Below are 19,385 nucleotides of genomic sequence, written 5' to 3'. Positions count from 1 at the left end.
AAGATTTTGGGAGAATGTCTCTATATTTCATAAATAATGTAAGTATTTAAGTTTTTTGACATAATGATTCGCATGAATAAGAATTGCAATGATTATCAATACAGTAATCTGAAACTCAAATTCATTGAACTCAAGTTAAGAAATGAAATGATTTAAGTTGATAAACCATTTCTACAAAGTGACATATGATAACATATGATATCACCTATGGAAATTCAAAATTTTAAATAAGTTACTACCAAATTGGGACACCATCAGGTTGTGTTATCAGCGGGATACCAGGGAGAGTCACAAGGGGTGTCTGTGTTTAAAGCAAGATGAGACACTATCAGCGTCCAGTTTTTCATTGACCAGGTTTACAAGCTGAGTGAGATACTAGCCTGCCACCAAAATCTGGTGTGTAGTTCTCATTGACACAATAAGAACTAATCCTCCACGACTCACACTTGGTGTCCCTTTGTAATATGGGTCTCTGACCCTTATGGAGATTTAAGGCATCAGCAATGGCAGGGGCGAGGCGTGACTCTGTCATCTCCAGGAACTATTTAGTTGAAAATTTGAATGAAAGCTGTACCCACTCCCCTACTTGAAATATAATGATGTTTCATTTTAGACGATTATTTAACAAGCAGAGTGTTGATGCGGAAGAGGTGATAATACTCTGCAGTGGTGGTAACAAATACTAAATAGCATTAACTGGAATCGAATATTTTTGAGAATCACATGAAGGGATGGAACTGATGATGCAGTAGTCTACTTCATTCAATAACTTGGCGCGCTCGCAAAAAAACGATTAGCTTTTGGTTTCTTCACCTCTTTTTTTGTATTTATTTTAAATATTTGCAATTTAATAATATACACATGACTTATAAATTTCTGTCCAGTCATCAGAGAATCCAGAGATGACCGGACGCCTCGCCTTGAGCAATGAGTGTCTTATTACTCTTTGCAATTATTACTTTTAAGGACATCTAATAACTATTTAAGGACATCTAATGGGACACCAGGTTTTGATGACCAGCCAGCATCATGTATAAAAATGAAAGAGTTTGATTCAAGCTTTTTTCAAATGTTCCTCCAATAAGTTATATTAGGATCCTTTCACAATAAAATCAATGTCCTGGAGCATAAAATTGAGGTTTTCAGTTCTCCACCACAAAGTTGAATTCGGAATTTTTCCCCACCTACTGAATCATTAACGTTACGTCAATAGTAAATTCGATTCCTTGATGAAAGAAATCAGAAGTAGTAGGTTATAGAGTCAACCAAGGAGGATCGTTGGAGTCAACTTACGCCTTTGATCTATACATCACAAGTAAACAAATTTTCCACGGAAGCGCTAATAGCGTTCAAACTTTTTTCCCCCAGCTGTAGTTGACGAAAAACCCACTGAAGCGCTGTAGGTTCTCCCCGTTTGGATTTTTAGCTTGTCCGAATTCCGAATTCAAAATGGCGAACTCTCTGAATTTTGAGTCACGTATCTCTTGCAGCCAGTTCGTATTTTGACTGAATTATTCGTCTTTCAACACAATAAATAAATTCTGTTGTGATTTTATTGTTTGTTAATAGAAATATATGTTTACCAATTTTCGTTCTGGTAGTCATGTGATTTGAAACGTAAGTAACGCTTATTACAAGAAAACTTGTTTACATGTAGGTTATGTTTTGTTTATTTTATTTAGAGTTATTATAAAGTAGAAATAAATATTCTACATAAACAACTCATAATAATACATTCATATAAGCTATCAATTTCAAAAAACTTCTTGGTAATTCATTCATTAATTTGTCAATTGAGTTTGCTTTTATTTCCTATTACGTTATCGGCCGTCTAAACATTACCTTTTTACATTTTCATCCCATAAATTAGCCTAGCTTTTTATTTTTTGTATTTACTCTTGGCATTCTCTCACTTACTTGTTGTTAATTTGTTATATTTATATGTAGATTATTGGTAAGTTATTTACTACACTAGTAAAGTAATTTAGGTACTGTACCTTATTCACTATTTTCAAACATGAGCAAGTGCGGTGACATTGCAGTAACTTACCTATTCGTGTTGTTGTTTTTATTTCAGGTAAGGGCCTTATTACAATAATAATTATGTACAATCATCTATCAGATCATAGATCTTTGATCGTTAATATTTGTTGGACAATCAAATATTTGACAGATTTAACAAAAAATAATCAAATCTTTGTTGTTAGATAGGCCTACCAAATATCTATGATCTGATATAATATTAGGTCTGGGTATATTGATGGGGACCTAATTTAGGTCTAGACTGAGTCAAATTTATCTTTGTCACTTTTTGTGATAACAACATAAGGCTAGGTCTATCAAATAATATTTTGAATTTTAATGTATCTAACTGTAGGCCTACATTATTCTAAAGCTTTTCTAAATATTTTAAACACTATAGCATGACCCAGTAACTCAGCCTGATTTAAAGTGAAACTTACACATTATCTCAACTCATTTTCTAACTGTCATTCTCTGTTTGAGATTGCTAGTTATGGAATAATGCTTTGGGCAAACAGTGTGAACGCCTAATCAATTTTTGTCCTTCAAAAGAAGGCAAAAAGAATAATATGCAAGCTATCATATAATGCACATTGTAGACCCTATTTCATTCACCTAGATATCCTGCCGTTGCCATCGTTATATGTCTTAAAAATATTATGATATGTTCAATGCAATTTGAATAAGTATGATACTAATAGCCTCCATAGTTTGAATACAAGAAATAGGCACAAACTTAGATTTCCGTTGTACAGCCATACTAAATCACAAAGAAACTGGCACTTCACATCTATCAAATTATATAACTCCACACCTGACCACTTGAAAGTACTCACATGCACACAATTTCAAAAAAATATTAAAAGCAGTGTTAATTGATGAATGTTTGTATACCGTACATGACTATTTTAGAATAGATTGGAATCGTTTTATGTGATTCATATGTTATTGTATTGTACTGATACGATCTTAGTGTTTTTGTATTTGTTTTGACTTACTTCAGTGTTGAAAAAATTGACGAAGTCCATGTATTCATGTGAATATTTTAAGACCAATAAACTTCTATTCTATTCTAGTGCACCTGAAAATATTAATTTTCGTTTTTGGATTTTATAAATCATGTTCCGTTATCAATTTTGGATAGCTCATGAATTAGGGTACCTATATATAATTCATTTTATCTGGAATAGACATAGTCAAGATACATAAAAATAATTCAACAATTATTCGATATACGATGAAGCAATTCATACCTGACTGATGTATTCTTAATTATTATAAACTTTTGGATTGTTAGGCTGGTCGACTCAAATAGCTTGTACCATCTCAGCTTTTGGACCAATATTATTGCTATGTATTGTAGTGTCCTGATGCTATGGATGTGTTGAATTGGTTAAGGGATCAACTCCTGATACAGCGACTGTATTGTATTAAATTGTATTCAGATTATTTATTCGTCAATACTTGATACTTACTTATAATTGTTGTCGTTGTCGAAGACTGGAGATACACGATAGGCAGAACACGTACTGGCTGTAGATTATAAGGATTCCCATACCCTTGAATAGAGGCTTACAGTGGTCCTCACAGAGAAAGTCATTGTTCGGGCTGCTCTTTTTTGGAATAGCAGCACATCCTTTGCTGCTGGCACATGTCTCCACAGGATCAGTCCATACATGAGGTGGCTGTGAAAGAGTGAGTGGTATGCCATCACTAAACTCTCCCTGTCTACCACGTATCTGAGCTTTCTTAGCAGGTATATTACCCTGGTTAGCTTCCGGCACACTTCATAATGTGCTTTAGCTGCATAGTAATTTGTGAGAAATCTAATTTGTAATTTATTCTTTTATTTACAGATTTATCTAAGAAAAATGGCGGATGACGAGGAGAACGCAGATCGCAAAACCGGACTCTGTCTAGCGAACTTCCTGTTCGGTAACATCGACGAATCCGGCGAACTAGAGAACGATTTCCTCGACAGCGAATCGAAACGCAGTTTGCGATCACTGGAACGGTTTGGTTTGGGATCGATCCTGCAAGATCTGCTTGGCGAAGCTGGTGTGAAGAATATCAAGAGAGAAGCGAACGAAGATGATGACAAAGATGACAGTGATGATGAAGACGATGACACTCACGAGAAAGCGGATGAGGCAAAAGAGAAGACGGGCGAAGATGAGGAGAAAGAGGAACATTTCGTTGATGTAAAATCGCCCTCAGCTGTTGATTACTCGGATATCAATGAATTAGCTGAAGACTGTTACACAGAAGTGGTAGCCAACAGTAAGCCTCCAAAACAAGAGACTGATGCCACAGATTACGACGCGGATGATGAGGACACAAATATTAAGAACGAGGATGATCAGCTTATGCCACCTCCTCCTCTTCCTCCGTCCGATTCGAAAGCGAGTAACGACAAAGATGCGGCTAAAGAAGAAGAGAAGAGGCGCAAATTGGAAACACCGTTGGCGGCCATGTTGCCGTCAAAATATGCTGGCGTTGATGTCCGAGAGATATTTCCGGATTTTCGTGTTGATAAGGTGAGTCAATCTTTTTTCATCTTAGTATATAACAACATAAGGCTAGGCCTATCAAATAATATTTTGAATTTTAATGTATCTAACTGTAGGCTTTCATTATTCTAAAGCTTTTCTAAATATTTTAAACACTATAGCATGACCCAGTAACTCAGCCTGATTTAAAGTGAAACTTACACATTATCTCAACTCATTTTCTAACTGTCATTCTCTGTTTGAGATTGCTAGTTATGGAATAATGCTTTGGGCAAACAGTGTGAACGCCAAATCAATTTTTGTCCTTCAAAAGAAGGCAATAAGAATAATATGCAAGCTACCATATAATGCACATTGTAGACCCTATTTCATTCACCTAGGTATCTTGACATTGCCATCGTTATATGTTTTAAAAATATTATGTTATGTTCAATGCAATTTGAAAAAGTATGATACTAATAGCTTCCATAGTTTGAATACAAGAAATAGACACAAACTTAGAATTCCGTTGTACAGTCACACTAAATCACAAAGAAACTGGCACTTCACATCTATCAAATTATATAACTCCACACCTGACCACTTGAAAGTACTCACATGCACTCAATTTTAAAAAAATATTAAAAGCAGTGTTAATTGATGAATGTTTGTATACCGTACATGACTATTTTAGAATAGATTGGAATCGTTTTATGTGATTCATATGTTATTGTATTGTACTGATACGATCTTAGTGTTTTTGTATTTGTTTTGACTTATTTCAGTGTTAAAAAAATTGACGAAGTCCATGTATTCATGTGAATATTTTAAGACCAATAAAATTCTATTCTATTCTAGTGCACCTGAAGGTATTATTAATTTTCGTTTTTGGATTTTATAAATCATGTTCCGTTATCAATTTTGGATAGCTCATGAATTAGGGTACCTATATATAATTCATTTTATCTGGAATAGACATAGTCAAGATACATAAAAATAATTCAACAATTATTCGATATACGATGAAGCAATTCATACCTGACTGATGTATTCTTAATTATTATAAACTTTTGGATTGTTAGGCTGGTCGACTCAAATAGCTTGTACCATCTCAGCTTTTGGACCAATATTATTGCTATCTATTATTGTAGTGTCCTGATGCTATGGATGTGTTGAATTGGTTAAGGGATCAACTCCTGATACAGCGACTGTATTGTATTAAATTGTATTCAGATTATTTATTCGTCAATACTTGATACTTACTTATAATTGTTGTCGTTGTCGAAGACTGGAGATACACGATAGGCAGAACACGTACTGGCTGTAGATTATAAGGATTCCCATACCCTTGAATAGAGGCTTACAGTGGTCCTCACTTGCAGAGAAAGTCATTGTTCGGGCTGCTCTTTTTTGGAGTAGCAGCACATCCTTTGCTGCTGGCACATGTCTCCACAGGATCAGTCCATACATGAGGTGGCTGTGAAAGAATGAGTGGCATGCCATCACCAAACTCTCCCTGTCTACCACGTATCTGAGCTTTCTTAGCAGGTATATTACCCTGGTTAGCTTCCGGCACACTTCATAATGTGCTTTAGCTGCATAGTAATTTGTGAGAAATCTAATTTGTAATTTATTCTTTTATTTACAGATTTATCTAAGCAAAATGGCGGATGACGAGGAGAACGCAGATCGCAAAACCGGACTCTGTCTAGCGAACTTCCTGTTCGGTAACATCGACGAATCCGGCGAACTAGAGAACGATTTCCTCGACAGCGAATCGAAACGCAGTTTGCGATCACTGGAGCGGTTTGGTTTGGGATCGATCCTGCAAGATCTGCTTGGCGAAGCTGGCGTGAAGAATATCAAGAGAGAAGCGAACGAAGATGATGACAAGGATGACAGTGATGATGAAGACGATGACACTCACGAGAAAGCGGATGAGGCGAAAGAGAAGACGGGCGAAGATGAGGAGAAAGAGGAACATTTCGTTGATGTAAAATCGCCCTCAGCTGTTGATTACTCGGATATCAATGAATTAGCTGAAGACTGTTACACAGAAGTGGTAGCCAACAGTAAGCCTCCAAAACAAGAGACCGATGCCACAGATTACGACGCGGATGATGAGGACACAAATATTAAGAACGAGGATGATCAACTTATGCCACCTCCTCCTCTTCCTCCGTCCGATTCGAAAGCGAGTAACGACAAAGATGCGGCTAAAGAAGAAGAGAAGAGGCGCAAATTGGAAACACCGTTGGCGGCCATGTTGCCGTCAAAATATGCTGGCGTTGATGTCCGAGAGATATTTCCGGATTTTCGTGTTGATAAGGTGAGTTAATCTTTTTTCATCTTAGTATGTAGCAACAGTGGGACTACTAAGCCGATTTGATTTTGAGAATGGGTGTCTCGTTTTTTTTTCAATGGTAGTGGTTTTTTTAATCAGTCTTTCTTGGTCCATTAGAAACTGCATTGGATATAGGCCTACGGTATTTTACATTATTTCATTTCTTTAACGTCATTTTGGCATTGTAAACGGAGGGGGTGTATCTACTCTTCTATAATATTTGCTGAAATTATACTACTATACATTGAATTTGAAATTGAACTGTTTGGAGCTTATAGAAGATTCGTTCATTTAAATGCACAGATTATCATCATTGTTCAATTGTCACCTATTTTAGCAACTAGCAACTACGAGCCAGGCACTTCAATGAAAAATACTAATTAAATTCTACTTCAGGTTTATTGAACTAATCAAAAGTAATTAATAAAATCATTTAATATCTCAAATTTTTAAACAAAACAAAGTTATTCAACAATCGATTCAGGTCAAGAAGGCATATTCAATTTTCAACTTCTAGACTTGAGAACTTGCTAACTTGCTGCATCTAAATTCGAGCCACGGTCATCCTATGTAACTAAATTTTGAGCTATATAAGAAAACAACACAAGTTTGGCACTCATCATTTTAACAATTTAAACTTCGACTCTTCAGAAACACTCACGATTTAAGAAAAACTCACTATACTTGAACTTACACGCCAAATAATTTCCTGATTCTATTCCTACTAACTTTATAAAATGTGGTTTCCTATTTAACTAGATAAAAATTACTGATAACTGAAACTTGTCAAGTTGTCCCTCTAAATAGAAAGCAGACCCATTCAGAGGACCGAGGCTCGCACACCGTTACATGATGTTTTTCCGGTTACGTCTCAATTCGAACTGCGGCCTTTTGACTGAAAACTATTCCCCCTCCACGAGCGTTGAGCATAACTTCAGTGTAAAAGCCAAAGCTTCAAAAAGGTCAATGCTCGTACAATTCCCAAATATATAGTAGCTTTTTCGACATGAAATTGAAACTGTATTTGAAAAATGCACGAAAATTGCTTTAATTTCGACAACTAAGCAACAATTTAGGAAATCCTATAAAAACATGGTAATTTCTCACACTAAAATTTCATGGTTCAACATAAGATGAAAATCAAAGCTCATTCAGTTCAATAACCTGCAAAAGAATATAAGATACACTGGAAAAAACAACTACAATAATATCCACTAAATATCACACTATTACAGCATTACTTTCCAATGTAAGAACGATATTGAAGTAAACAAATCGACATCTTATTTGCAAATAATGACTCCTCATAGTAAATTAGTGAAAAATCGAAAGGGTGGTGTATAGTTGATGGGCGTTTTTACACGATGTCGTCCCGATTTTGTTGACAAAACGCTTGATTATTGAAATCATAATTTTAGGTAGCCTACCACAAACTCTTGTAAAATAGCAACTCACAATATTTATTCCTTACAGTAAGAGAAATGATGTGATTTTCCTATCGTATTAAAATTTTACCCCTTCAGCGCTCCAGTTGGAAGTTTTGTCCACTTCCAAAAAATTCATTATTCGGAATTTGTAAACTAGGTTATGTTTATAGAATGCATGTACTAACTTCAGCACAAGCAGGTAAAGTTTTCCATTTCTCAATTATTCTTCTTTAGATTATTATAACAAAAAATTATGTACGTTACTTGGACGTGAATGTCTTTTGCAGTGCTCGAATGAAATTCTAGTCTCGGCTAACGCCTCGACTAGAAACATCATTCTCGCCTGCAAGACGCCCCTTCCCGTCCATGTGACGTAAGATACTATTTCCTGGCAGAAAAAAATTGATAATTTTAAATAAGAATTGATAGTTAATGGTCTATTACATGTGATATACCGGTATCAGCTACCATCTATCGTAAGGCAGACAATCGGCAATGCGGTTGCCCTATCTTTCTCCACTGCCACAATAACGTGGACCTCACTAGTTGTTGAATCATCAATTTACTTGATCACAATTAATGAGGTTCTAAATATTATTGCAGGTGTTGAAGCTATCCTTTTCTTGTTGAACGAAACTAGACTTGGACTACTCATGATTTCAGGTGTTGAGGTTCTCGCGTCTATTCGGGCCGGGCAAGCCGAGCAGCCTGCCACAGATCTGGCGCAGTGTGCGGAAGCGGAGGAAGCGCCGGAAGCACCTAGACAGGCATCATCATCATCAGTCGGACTCTGGCTCCGACAACGAATCCTACCGCAACAAGAAGCGCGGTTGGACGTTCAACTTTGCGCCGCCGCCTCCGCCCGAGATGTGTGCTTCTGATGATGAGGTGCGTTCTCGGTTATTAAAATTATTTGCTATTTTATACAGGGTGTTTTCAAACTCCCTACCAATATCCTAGGGCATTGTTCCTGACTACGAAACATTTCTAAATATCATTTTCAAACTGTCCCAAAGTCCTCATTTACTCACACAACCGCCATTTTGTATTTTCCACTCACTAGTAACGTTTTATTATTGTTTGAAAATCACTAATAACATGCAAAGCAAATTGGAATTGTTGCATTATTGGAGCAGACGTTAGAACTATGTCTTGATGTGCACTGCAACAAACCTTCAATGGTCATCTATCACTAAAGCCGCCATATGTTAATGTTCGTTCAGTCTTGAAAAATCAGATGTAAATCGATTCGTAATTGAATTTACTAAAAAAAGTTATTCCTGTATTTTTTTGTGAAATCAATGTTTTGTTTGTTATTCAATAAATAAGGGAGTTTGGAAACACTCTGTATAAAGTTGGTTACTGCCAGAAATGTGTGCTTCAGATGATGAAGTGCGTTTTCGGTTCTTGAAACTATATAACCCAACTCATTCTTTGATAATATTTTAGCTTTCTATAAAGTTGAATTGAAACTTTTTGTGTGATCAGTTATTTGAATTTTAATAATACATTTTCTGGAAATACGATTTTGCAAATTCAAATCAAATCAATTTATGTCCCAGAATGTTTAGTTCAATGATGTAAGTTAACTAAGGTAGAAATATAGATACACTATTCCTTCTACTGGTTCTAAGTAATACTGGTTCTTGTTTTCAGAAAAAGCTACTGCAACCGCAAGAAGACAAGGTGCAAAACAAGTCGCCGGACAACGGAGAGAACCCGGACATGGGTCCCAAGGCGGCCGACTGGAGGTTTGGGCCGGCGCAGGTTTGGTATGATATGCTCGATGTACCTGAGACCGGCGAAGGATTCAACTACGGTTTCAAACTCAAAGAAAAGGTCAACCAACCAATCATTCAAACTTTCTATTCATAACATAGATGAGAATGTACATTTATAGGTACCTCACAAAGAACTCATTCTTCTTAGTTTAGAACGATCACATTTTGATAAGTTGTAGAACAAAATATTGAAATACAGGGATGAAGATTCGATTTTAAAAACTTTCCTTGAAATGTTTGAAAATTTAGTTCTTGAATGATTTATCATCATTTTTAATACAGTGATTTTTTTCGATTGGTCAATACTATAGCCATCTAGTCTAAATATTTTTAATCTGAGAAACGTGACGAATGAAATTGAAACCGTTAAACTCCTTGGTATAATGTTGGATTCCAAGCTAACTTGGACAAGTCACATTGATTGGGTGTGTGGACGACTCAGCAGGGTGGTGTTTCTGTTAAGACGACTTGAAAATCTTGTTCCTCATGAGTATTTGAAGATTTCATACTTTGGGTTTTTCCAGAGTGTAATGATGTACGGGCTTATTCTCTGGGGTGGGGCAGCTAATGTGGGAAGAATTCTATTACTCCAAAAAAAGGTACTGAGAATAATGACTGGTTCAGACTACTATGCGCATTGTCGTCCTCTTTTTAAATCACAACATATTATGACAGTGTTCAGTTTGTTATGCTTCTTCTGATAAAAGTAAAAAATGAGTTGCATACTTTGAAGTTAGATCAGAAATGCATAGGCACGACACTAGACAGAGTAATTATTTGGATGTTCCCTATGTAAGATTGAGAAAGTTGCAGTGTCAATCTGACGTTCTATCAATAAGAGCTTTCAATAGGTTACCGCTGTGTTCCAGGAATCTGAGTATATCTGTTTTCAAATCAAAAGTGAAAAGGATGCTTTTAGAGAACCCACTGTACAGTGTTGGAGAGTTATTTGATCTCCCTTGTGATATTGTAAATAATTTCTTCCAAGCTGACTGATATATTTATATAATTACGAGAATTGTTATGTTATAATTATTGATTGATGTTTGTAGGTATGTTGTAACCTGTATTTTTTTATATTGATATGTTTATATGTGACATGGCCCACTGTACTATTTTAAGTATTTATCGGCTAATAAATGTATTTCTATTTCTATTTCTAAAGACTAATGAGCTAATTTTTCCTATCCTAAAATACTACTTGAAAAATTGAACAGTGAATTTCTCATTAGAAACTCTTACTCTAAAAGGATTTTAAAAAACTTTCTTTGGAATAATGAAAATTTGGATTTTTTTTATAATTTATTCATGATTCTTTATTCGTTTCTAGACTGAAGACAATGAAACTCCGAAAGAAGGCTTTCCTGAAGATGCCTACCTCATGGTGTCGCAACTGCATTGGGAGGATGATGTAGTATGGAACGGAGAAGAAATAAAACATAAGGTATTAAACAAATTCCATAGATAAAAATGCCTAATAAGTATAACAGATTGAAATTAAAAATATAATATTATTATATTTAAATTTTATTGGGCGTATAAGCCTGTGGTACTTTTCTGTAAGTTGTGTAATCCTCATTGATTAAATAAATAAATAACTTGATGTACTAGAGGTATAATATGTCTTACGTATTATAACAGAATATGCCTAATCAGAGCAAAACTGTTACATTTCAAAATAATTATTTGTTTAATCTGTCATTAAATTGTTCAATGAGTTTATTCCAAATTTCAAATTGAATAATGGATAATAATTATTGTCTAATAATAATTGTAATGCAAAGCTTAGGTCCGGTTTCCAGGACACTCATTTGAATCTAATGGATCATTAAACCTACAGATGTAGAACCTAGAAGTCCATTCGATATAGAAATAAGTCCATTAGATTTTTTTCTAAGAGAAGTCTCTCTTTTTTACTCTGTTGCATATCCATACTTTTTCACTATAAAATTGAACTTGAATTTAAAGTCTCTCTTTTTTCCTACCTACTTCTCCAATACTTCCCTTTTCTTCTCCTCTTCACCCTTCATTCCTTACTTTTATACCCTCTACCTGCCTATTACATGGGAAACCATAGTTGGCTAGGTATTTTTCCTCCCTACACACCCCACCATAAAGCCTGTTTTTGTATTTTATTAAAAATTTTATTTTTGATTGTGATTTTTTGTATTTTGATTTATTTTATGTATATTGTGTTGAATTGAAAAAAATTATTGATTGAGATTCTAATAAGTGTCCTAGGAACTGGCCTTAGAGTACAAGAAATCTTACGAAGAAATAAATAGTTTTATGTCAGTTCAACTGGAGAACAAATCATTGTTATCTAGAAAATAGGAGTTTTTGAAATGTTACACTATCGCACGATACGTTTACTGTTGAACTGCATGAATCTTGCCAGATTTTTCAGTGTTTTTGAAGGAAATATGGTATTGTTTTTTATGTTTTACAAATTATGAACTGCCTAAATGTTGTCAGTTTTTTGAAAGAAGTATGGTTTTGTTTTGTAGGTTTTGCAGAAGTTGAACTGTAAGACGAACGCGGCGGGCTGGGTGCCGAGCAGCAGCAATCGCACGGCGCAGGCGTTCAGTCAGCCGGGCAAGGGAATGCCTCAGATTCCAGGCGCCAATGTCCGTCTGGCCACCATACAGATCGCCAATCCCGCCAACAAGACTAAAATGTCAGTAAACACCACACCATCCATTCAAGTACAACTATACAATGCATCAAATTTATAAAGAGAAGATATTTTGGGTTAGCGCCTGTTTTTCTTTCCTGTATTGTGATGCTTTTAATGAATATGATATTATTGAGAATGGGATAAATAGTACCTACCCAAAACTAGCCGTGTCTGAAGTGAAGAGGTACACGTTATAATGGCAGTAGAGAAAGTTAGGAGAAAAACGTTGCCGATCCTCTGTCTTGTCAATGTCTTCTATAGACGGTAGCTGATACAGGCTTATTGATGTTATAATAACGGCTCATACTCGTTTAAAATAATCAATTATATTTTATTAAGCAAAAAATATATTTTTCAATAATTTCATAATGAATTTTCATAATTGAAATGGAATATTTTGTTAATTAATTATTAATTCCACATTGTTAAAAGACGATCTGGCAACAGAGCAAAGCGAGAAAGAGATAGCGCTATCCGCTTTGTTGAATGATAGACAAGGATAGCAATACTATTGCTAATCAAACACTGCCATTATAACGTGGACCTCACTATAGTGATTGTACGAGAGTTCAACTTTAAAGTAGCACTTTCAATATATTCAAACGCCGGTATATGACATTCCTAATAAATTAATATTGGGAGTACATCAATCATTCGTCAAGTTTTAAGTCATCAAGTACCTATTTTGACCATTCCTTGAGGTACTGAGAGAAATGGAAGATGAGCCATTCAATACGTGAAGATTTCAGCGCATCAAGTTTTCGTTGCAGGCTAATACAGTCAGCTATAGTGAGGTCATCTTTATAACGGCAGTGTTTCATTAGCAATGGTATAACACTATTCTTGTCTATCATTTAACAAAGCGGATAGCGCTATCTCTTTCTTGCTTTGCTCTGTTGCCAGATCGTCTTTTAACAATGTAGAATTAATAATTAATCAACAAATTATTCCAATTCAATTATGAAAATTAATTATTAAATTATTGAAAAATATAATTTCTTGCTTAATAAAATATAATTGATCATTTTAAACGAGAATAAACGTTAATATTACATCAAAAAACCTGTATCAGCTACCGTCTATAGAAGACATTGACAAGACAAGAGGATCGGCAACGTTGTTCTCGTATCTTTCTCCACTGCCATTATAACGTGCACCTCACTATAGTTTTGGATAAGTGAGAGTGGGTTAGGGAAAATTTGTTTATAGTTGAAGGTTAGGTTAGGGGTTGGTTTTTTGTTTTTAAATGACAATATGCTGGTATTATCTTATAACTTTAAAATCATCCAAGTTATTTGTTAATATGTCCATTGAATTTTCTAAAAGCAACGGGAATTTGATGAACTGAAAACTAGATAGGCAATGGAGGATTGGTGCGGATGCTCAAAAGGAGGAAACCGTTTGAACTGGTGTAGTGTTTGTTCAAGTAGTGTCCAGTGAAAGAGCAGATCAGAGATTGAGTGAATCTAGCTCCTCTAGTGCAGTCGATAAGTGTAAATACCAATCAAATAAACAATATCAGTAAGAGTTTCTGATGAGATATTCCCTGTTTAATTTTTCAAGTAGTATGTTAGGATAGAAAAAAATAGCTCATTAGTCTTCAGACCAGATAGCTATAGTATTGACAATAAAAAACAAACAAATATAATGTGCGCAAAGAAATAAATTTCCGTCCGCGTATAGGAATATCAAGCAATAATAATAATACTGAGGGTGATGCCCACATAAGCTCTTAGGCTTGTGCGTGGGTAATGAGTGAGAGGGATGATGATGAGGGATGACAACTACTTTTTAGGTAGTCGGGACCAACGGCTTATCGTCTCCTCCGTAAGACGGTGTGGCCGTATCTATGTGATTGTGCTGTGGTCAAAAACTTTTGGCCCCGGTGAAGATTCGAACTCGGGCTCTCTTGATTATTAGACCGGCGCGTTATCACTTACTTCAATGAGCCACCCAATAAGCAGTTAATATCTACAAATACGAATAACAAAATTAAATATGAAACAATGTTATAAAATACTAAGTTAGAAGAAAATAAGAAAACAAAACTAGTTTGAACTTTCTAAAGTACTATATAATTTTTTTTTTCTATTGGTCAATACTATAGCCATCTAGTCTAAAGACTAATGAGCTAATTTTTTCTATCCTTAATTACTACTTGAAAAATTGAACAGTGAATTTCTCATTAGAAACTCTTACTGCTATTGTTTAATTAATATGTACACTTATTGACTGCACTATAGAAGCTAGATTCACTCAATCACTATTCTGCTCTTTCACTGGATACTACTTGAACAAGCACTACACTAGTTCAAACGGTTTCCTCCTTTTGAGCCTCCGCACCAACCCTCCATTGTCTAGCAGCTGGATCGCCTCGACGTTGTCATGTTGGTGTAGTCGCCCCTCGTGCCTCTCCGCATGCCTCTGGATCTCGGTGGACACCAGATCGACGTGAAGGTCTCTATGAAGATCGCTGTTCCTGACATACCAAGGAGCATCCACAATGTTCCTTAGCACTTTGTTTTGAAAACGTTGAATGATATTGATGTTGCTTTCTTTGGTACACCCCCAAATTTGTATACCATACGTCCATACTGGCTTTAATATCTGTTTGTACAGAAGTACTTTGTTTCGGATTGAAAGGACAGAGTTTCTTCCGATCAGCCAATACAGCTTCTTATATTTGATTCCAAGCTCTTCTCTCTTCTTCTTGACATGGGCCTTCCAGCGAAGCTTTGCGTCCAAGGTCATACCTAGATACTTGGCATCATTAGCATATGGTACAACTTGGTTGTTGATAGTTATTGGTATGGGCAGGTCCTTCTTATTGGTAAAATTGATGTGAATCGACTTTGTTTCATTCAATTTCATTCTCCACTTTCTAGTCCAATCTTGAATTTTGTTGATGGATCTCTGTTGTGTTTCTCTGTTGCAATATGTATATTACTGTCTACTGATAATATGGCTGTGTCGTCTGCAAATGTTGCTGTAGTATTCTCATCAAGGCTGGGAATATCGCTGGTATAGAGTAGGTAAAGAACTGGTCCCAGAACACTGCCTTGAGGAACTCCTGCTTTAATTTCCTTCAAATCAGAATATGAACTTTCATGCCTGACCCTAAAGTATCTGTCAGTGAGATAGGATTGTAATATATCTGTATATTGCTTTGGTAGCACTTTTTTGAGCTTGAAAATGAGACCTTCATGCCATACTTTATCAAAAGCTTGCCCTATATCAAGGAAAGCTGCTGAGCAAATTTTTTCTCTTCTAAGCACTTCTCTATTACATTTATAATCCGATGCACTTGATCTATTGTTGAGTGTTTCACTCTGAAGCCAAATTGGTGATTTGGAATTATGTGCTGTCTCTCAATTATTGGTTTTAGCCTACTAAGTAAAATCCTTTCAAACAACTTGGATAGGACCGGTAACAATGATATTGGCCTATATGATGATACTTCATGTGGCTCTTTACCTGGCTTCAGTAGCATTATAACCTCTGCTACTTTCCATATTCCTGGTACGAATTTTAGTCTGAAAGAAGCATTCAAAATGTTTGTTAATTTCTCTATTGCTTTCCTTGGTAGGTGTTTGAGGTGTTTAGGTGTTTGTATATAATATAGCAGAGCAAATATTAAAGTAGTGACTGTTATTGTTTGTTACATGCTTACTAGCGGCTCACTTGGGGTTTATTGATTTATTAATTACAAGGTTAATTATTAATTGATTATGGTGTTTTTTTTAAGAAATGGAATGGTGAAATAATATATAATAGCTTCACTTTATAATAATGAATAAGCTGTATTCAATATAATTATCAATCTAATGTACATATCTAATCTAAAGATATCTAATATGTATCAATCAAAATAATACCTCTACTACTACTCAGAAATAGAGAATTTCCATTCCCTGTTCTTCCTTATCATGCAGATAACAACTCTCATAATCTGCATTTTCAATTATTCATTATCGTTATTGAAGAATACTACAGCATCAAACTTGACTGGACTCGTACTTATCTGACTGTTTACTTTTTCATTACTGTCAATTTTTAATAACTGTACATTTTTTATTCAGTGTTTTTATTTAAAGACTGAAATTTATGGACAGCTTTTTGTGTAGTTGAGAAGTTGATTTTTAGCAATTATTCATATTAAATAAAATACTGAGAAATTGTCAAAAAACCACAGATTTATTGATATACTTAGAAAGACCGGTTTCGGTTATTACACCATTGTCAATCTCTGATAAACTAAAACTAAATACAAGAGCAGCAGAATTTATACTAGTAGGCGAGTGCTGCTCTTGTATTTAGTTTTAGTTTATCAGAGATTGACAATGGTGTAATAACCGGATCCGGTCTTTCTAAGTATCAATAAATCGGTGTATTTTTGACAATTTCTTGGTCTTTTTCATTTAATTTATAGAAAGTGTGCTCCTATTGTTCTATTGTAATAACATTGGTCATAAAGCTCCGAACTAAGGTTAGCATGGACTTAAGTATAAGTATCCTTGTCATATCTTATTTTAAAACTCAGAAAATGGATAGATAAATAACGGATAAGTTGAATGAAAAAATAGATATATGAAATAGAATATAAGAAGGGTACTAGTAATTCTTTGTAATTAATAATTTTTACTATCTTAGCATGTTTTTTCATTTATCTATCAATTTATGTCCCGGTAGGATGATGAACAAAAACCAGATGAACCGAGAGGACAACGGTGACGACACGTGGTATTCGATATTCCCGGTGGAGAACGAGGAGCTGGTGTACGGCATGTGGGAGGACGAGGTGATCTGGGACGCTGAGAACATGGCCACCATTCCCAAGCCCAAGATACTCACCCTCGATCCCAACGACGAGAACATCATTCTGGGAATTCCCAACGATGTGGATCCCTCGAAGCAGCGCATCGACTCGGCCACACCAGTCAAGGTCAAGATCCCGCATCCGCATGTGAAGAAGTCGAAGATTCTGCTGGGCAAGGCGGGTGTCATCAATGTGCTGGAAGAGGATTCGCCGCCCCCTCCACCCAAGTCACCCGATCGGGATCCGTTCAATGTGTCCAATGATAGGTCAGTTATACTTCTACATTCAACAATAACAAATTGTTGCCGTTACCAAACTTGTGTTCATATTGTAAGTTATATCATCATCATATTGATAGTGATTTTTTAAACGTACAGTATGTAAATACATCTATATTTTAAATTTTATATAATAATAATAATTCATTTATTTGATCCATAGATTCATATACATGAATATAAGATCTTGTCAAACATAAATTTACACAGAAATTGTCAACTACAGAGTAAAATTTTATAAATATAAATATAAAAATACATAAATTCAAATCAATTTGGGCAGGTACTATAAACTAAAATGTTATATCACAGTTGGAATTCAAAAATTCGTCTATATGGTAATAGGGCCTTTCTACTAAATAACTTAATAATTTCATTTTTAAAGCTTTATTAGAAACATTCTTGGCTCCAGCAGGAAGCTTGTTGAATAAATTGACACCACCTACAAAGCATGTTTTATATGACTTGTCTGTTCTACATCTTGGAAGATGCAACATCTGACTAGATCGTGTATTGAAACTATGTATCTGCGACCGTTGAACATAAGACGACATGTTCTTTTTTATATACAGAACAGAGCATAGTATATACAATTTGAATACAGTTAATACTTTGAGTCGAATAAACAGAGGTCTACAAGTCTCTTGCTGACTTTTATGAAAAATAGTTCGAATTGCTCTCTTCTGGTACAGCAGTAGATGCTTGAGGTGGGCTGTGTGACCCCACAAATGCATGCCATAAGACTCTGAACTAGAGCAAAATACACCATTCTTAGATTCTGGGTTGATAGCTGGTCTCTAAGTCTTCTAAGAAGAAACGTTGATCTTGTACACAGATTCTCTACATGAACACTCCAGGACAATTTTGGGTCTATGTTGAAACCCAGCAGCCTTACTGCAGGTGCTTGGGGCTCATCTACAGAGCGCAGACTGCATATAATTCTTGAGGTCTTTCCAATATTAAGTTTAAGAATGTATTATAGATACATTGAATATTTTATTTTTCCAGATTGATTTTTACGGTAATTGCAAACACTTGCAATATTTTAAAGTGCGATAAATAAATGCAATTTTATCCATCTATCAGACATTTTTGATTGAGAAAGCGTAAGGATAACTAGGAATAAACCTATTTGATAGGTGATTTGTCAACTGTAATACATAAGCAGTTAATGGGTATGGTGATACTGTTTAAAAAATTTAATCAGACTGCACACATGGTTGAGACAAATATATGCATCAAAAAGTAACTGTATCTGATTCTAAAATACTATCAAGCTATTCAAGTTATCTCTGCCACCGAGTATTAAGGTTGTGCAAAGGCTAAAAATAAACATTCTACTGGTGATATTTTTCAAAGTTTTTCGATTTGTATACTATAAAGCTATCAAAATGAATAAGTTTTCTCAGGAAAACATTTTTCCTATCACTACTTTTTAAGATATGAGCGCCTTAAGTTGAATTTTTTGGGACAGAACATTTCAAATTCGGTAACATATAAATCCATGAAATTTAGAGGACAAATTCTTCATGGTATTGTTGATTGAATAAA

The 19,385-nt window shown here is 35.1% G+C and overlaps 1 protein-coding gene across 1 annotated transcript in view; it reads left to right on the top strand.

Annotated features, from left to right (window-relative positions):
* The first annotated feature begins 1,444 nt into the window (after positions 1–1,444).
* Positions 1,445–19,385, top strand: part of LOC111049472 (transcription initiation factor TFIID subunit 1) — a 51,845-nt gene continuing 33,904 nt past the window's right edge. Inside the window, exons 1-7 of the mRNA XM_039437279.1 lie at positions 1,445–1,617; positions 6,160–6,840; positions 8,946–9,170; positions 9,939–10,121; positions 11,394–11,507; positions 12,571–12,740; positions 17,430–17,822. Of these exons, the coding sequence (XP_039293213.1) occupies positions 6,175–6,840; positions 8,946–9,170; positions 9,939–10,121; positions 11,394–11,507; positions 12,571–12,740; positions 17,430–17,822 (1,751 nt within the window). The 5' untranslated portion in view covers positions 1,445–1,617; positions 6,160–6,174. The remainder of the gene's footprint in view (positions 1,618–6,159; positions 6,841–8,945; positions 9,171–9,938; positions 10,122–11,393; positions 11,508–12,570; positions 12,741–17,429; positions 17,823–19,385) is intronic.

Source organism: Nilaparvata lugens, chromosome 11 (assembly GCF_014356525.2).
Source record: "Nilaparvata lugens isolate BPH chromosome 11, ASM1435652v1, whole genome shotgun sequence".
NCBI classification, from domain to species: Eukaryota; Metazoa; Arthropoda; class Insecta; order Hemiptera; family Delphacidae; genus Nilaparvata; species Nilaparvata lugens.
Note: the sequence above shows the minus strand (reverse complement) of the source record. Positions and strands in the feature narration are given on the sequence as shown.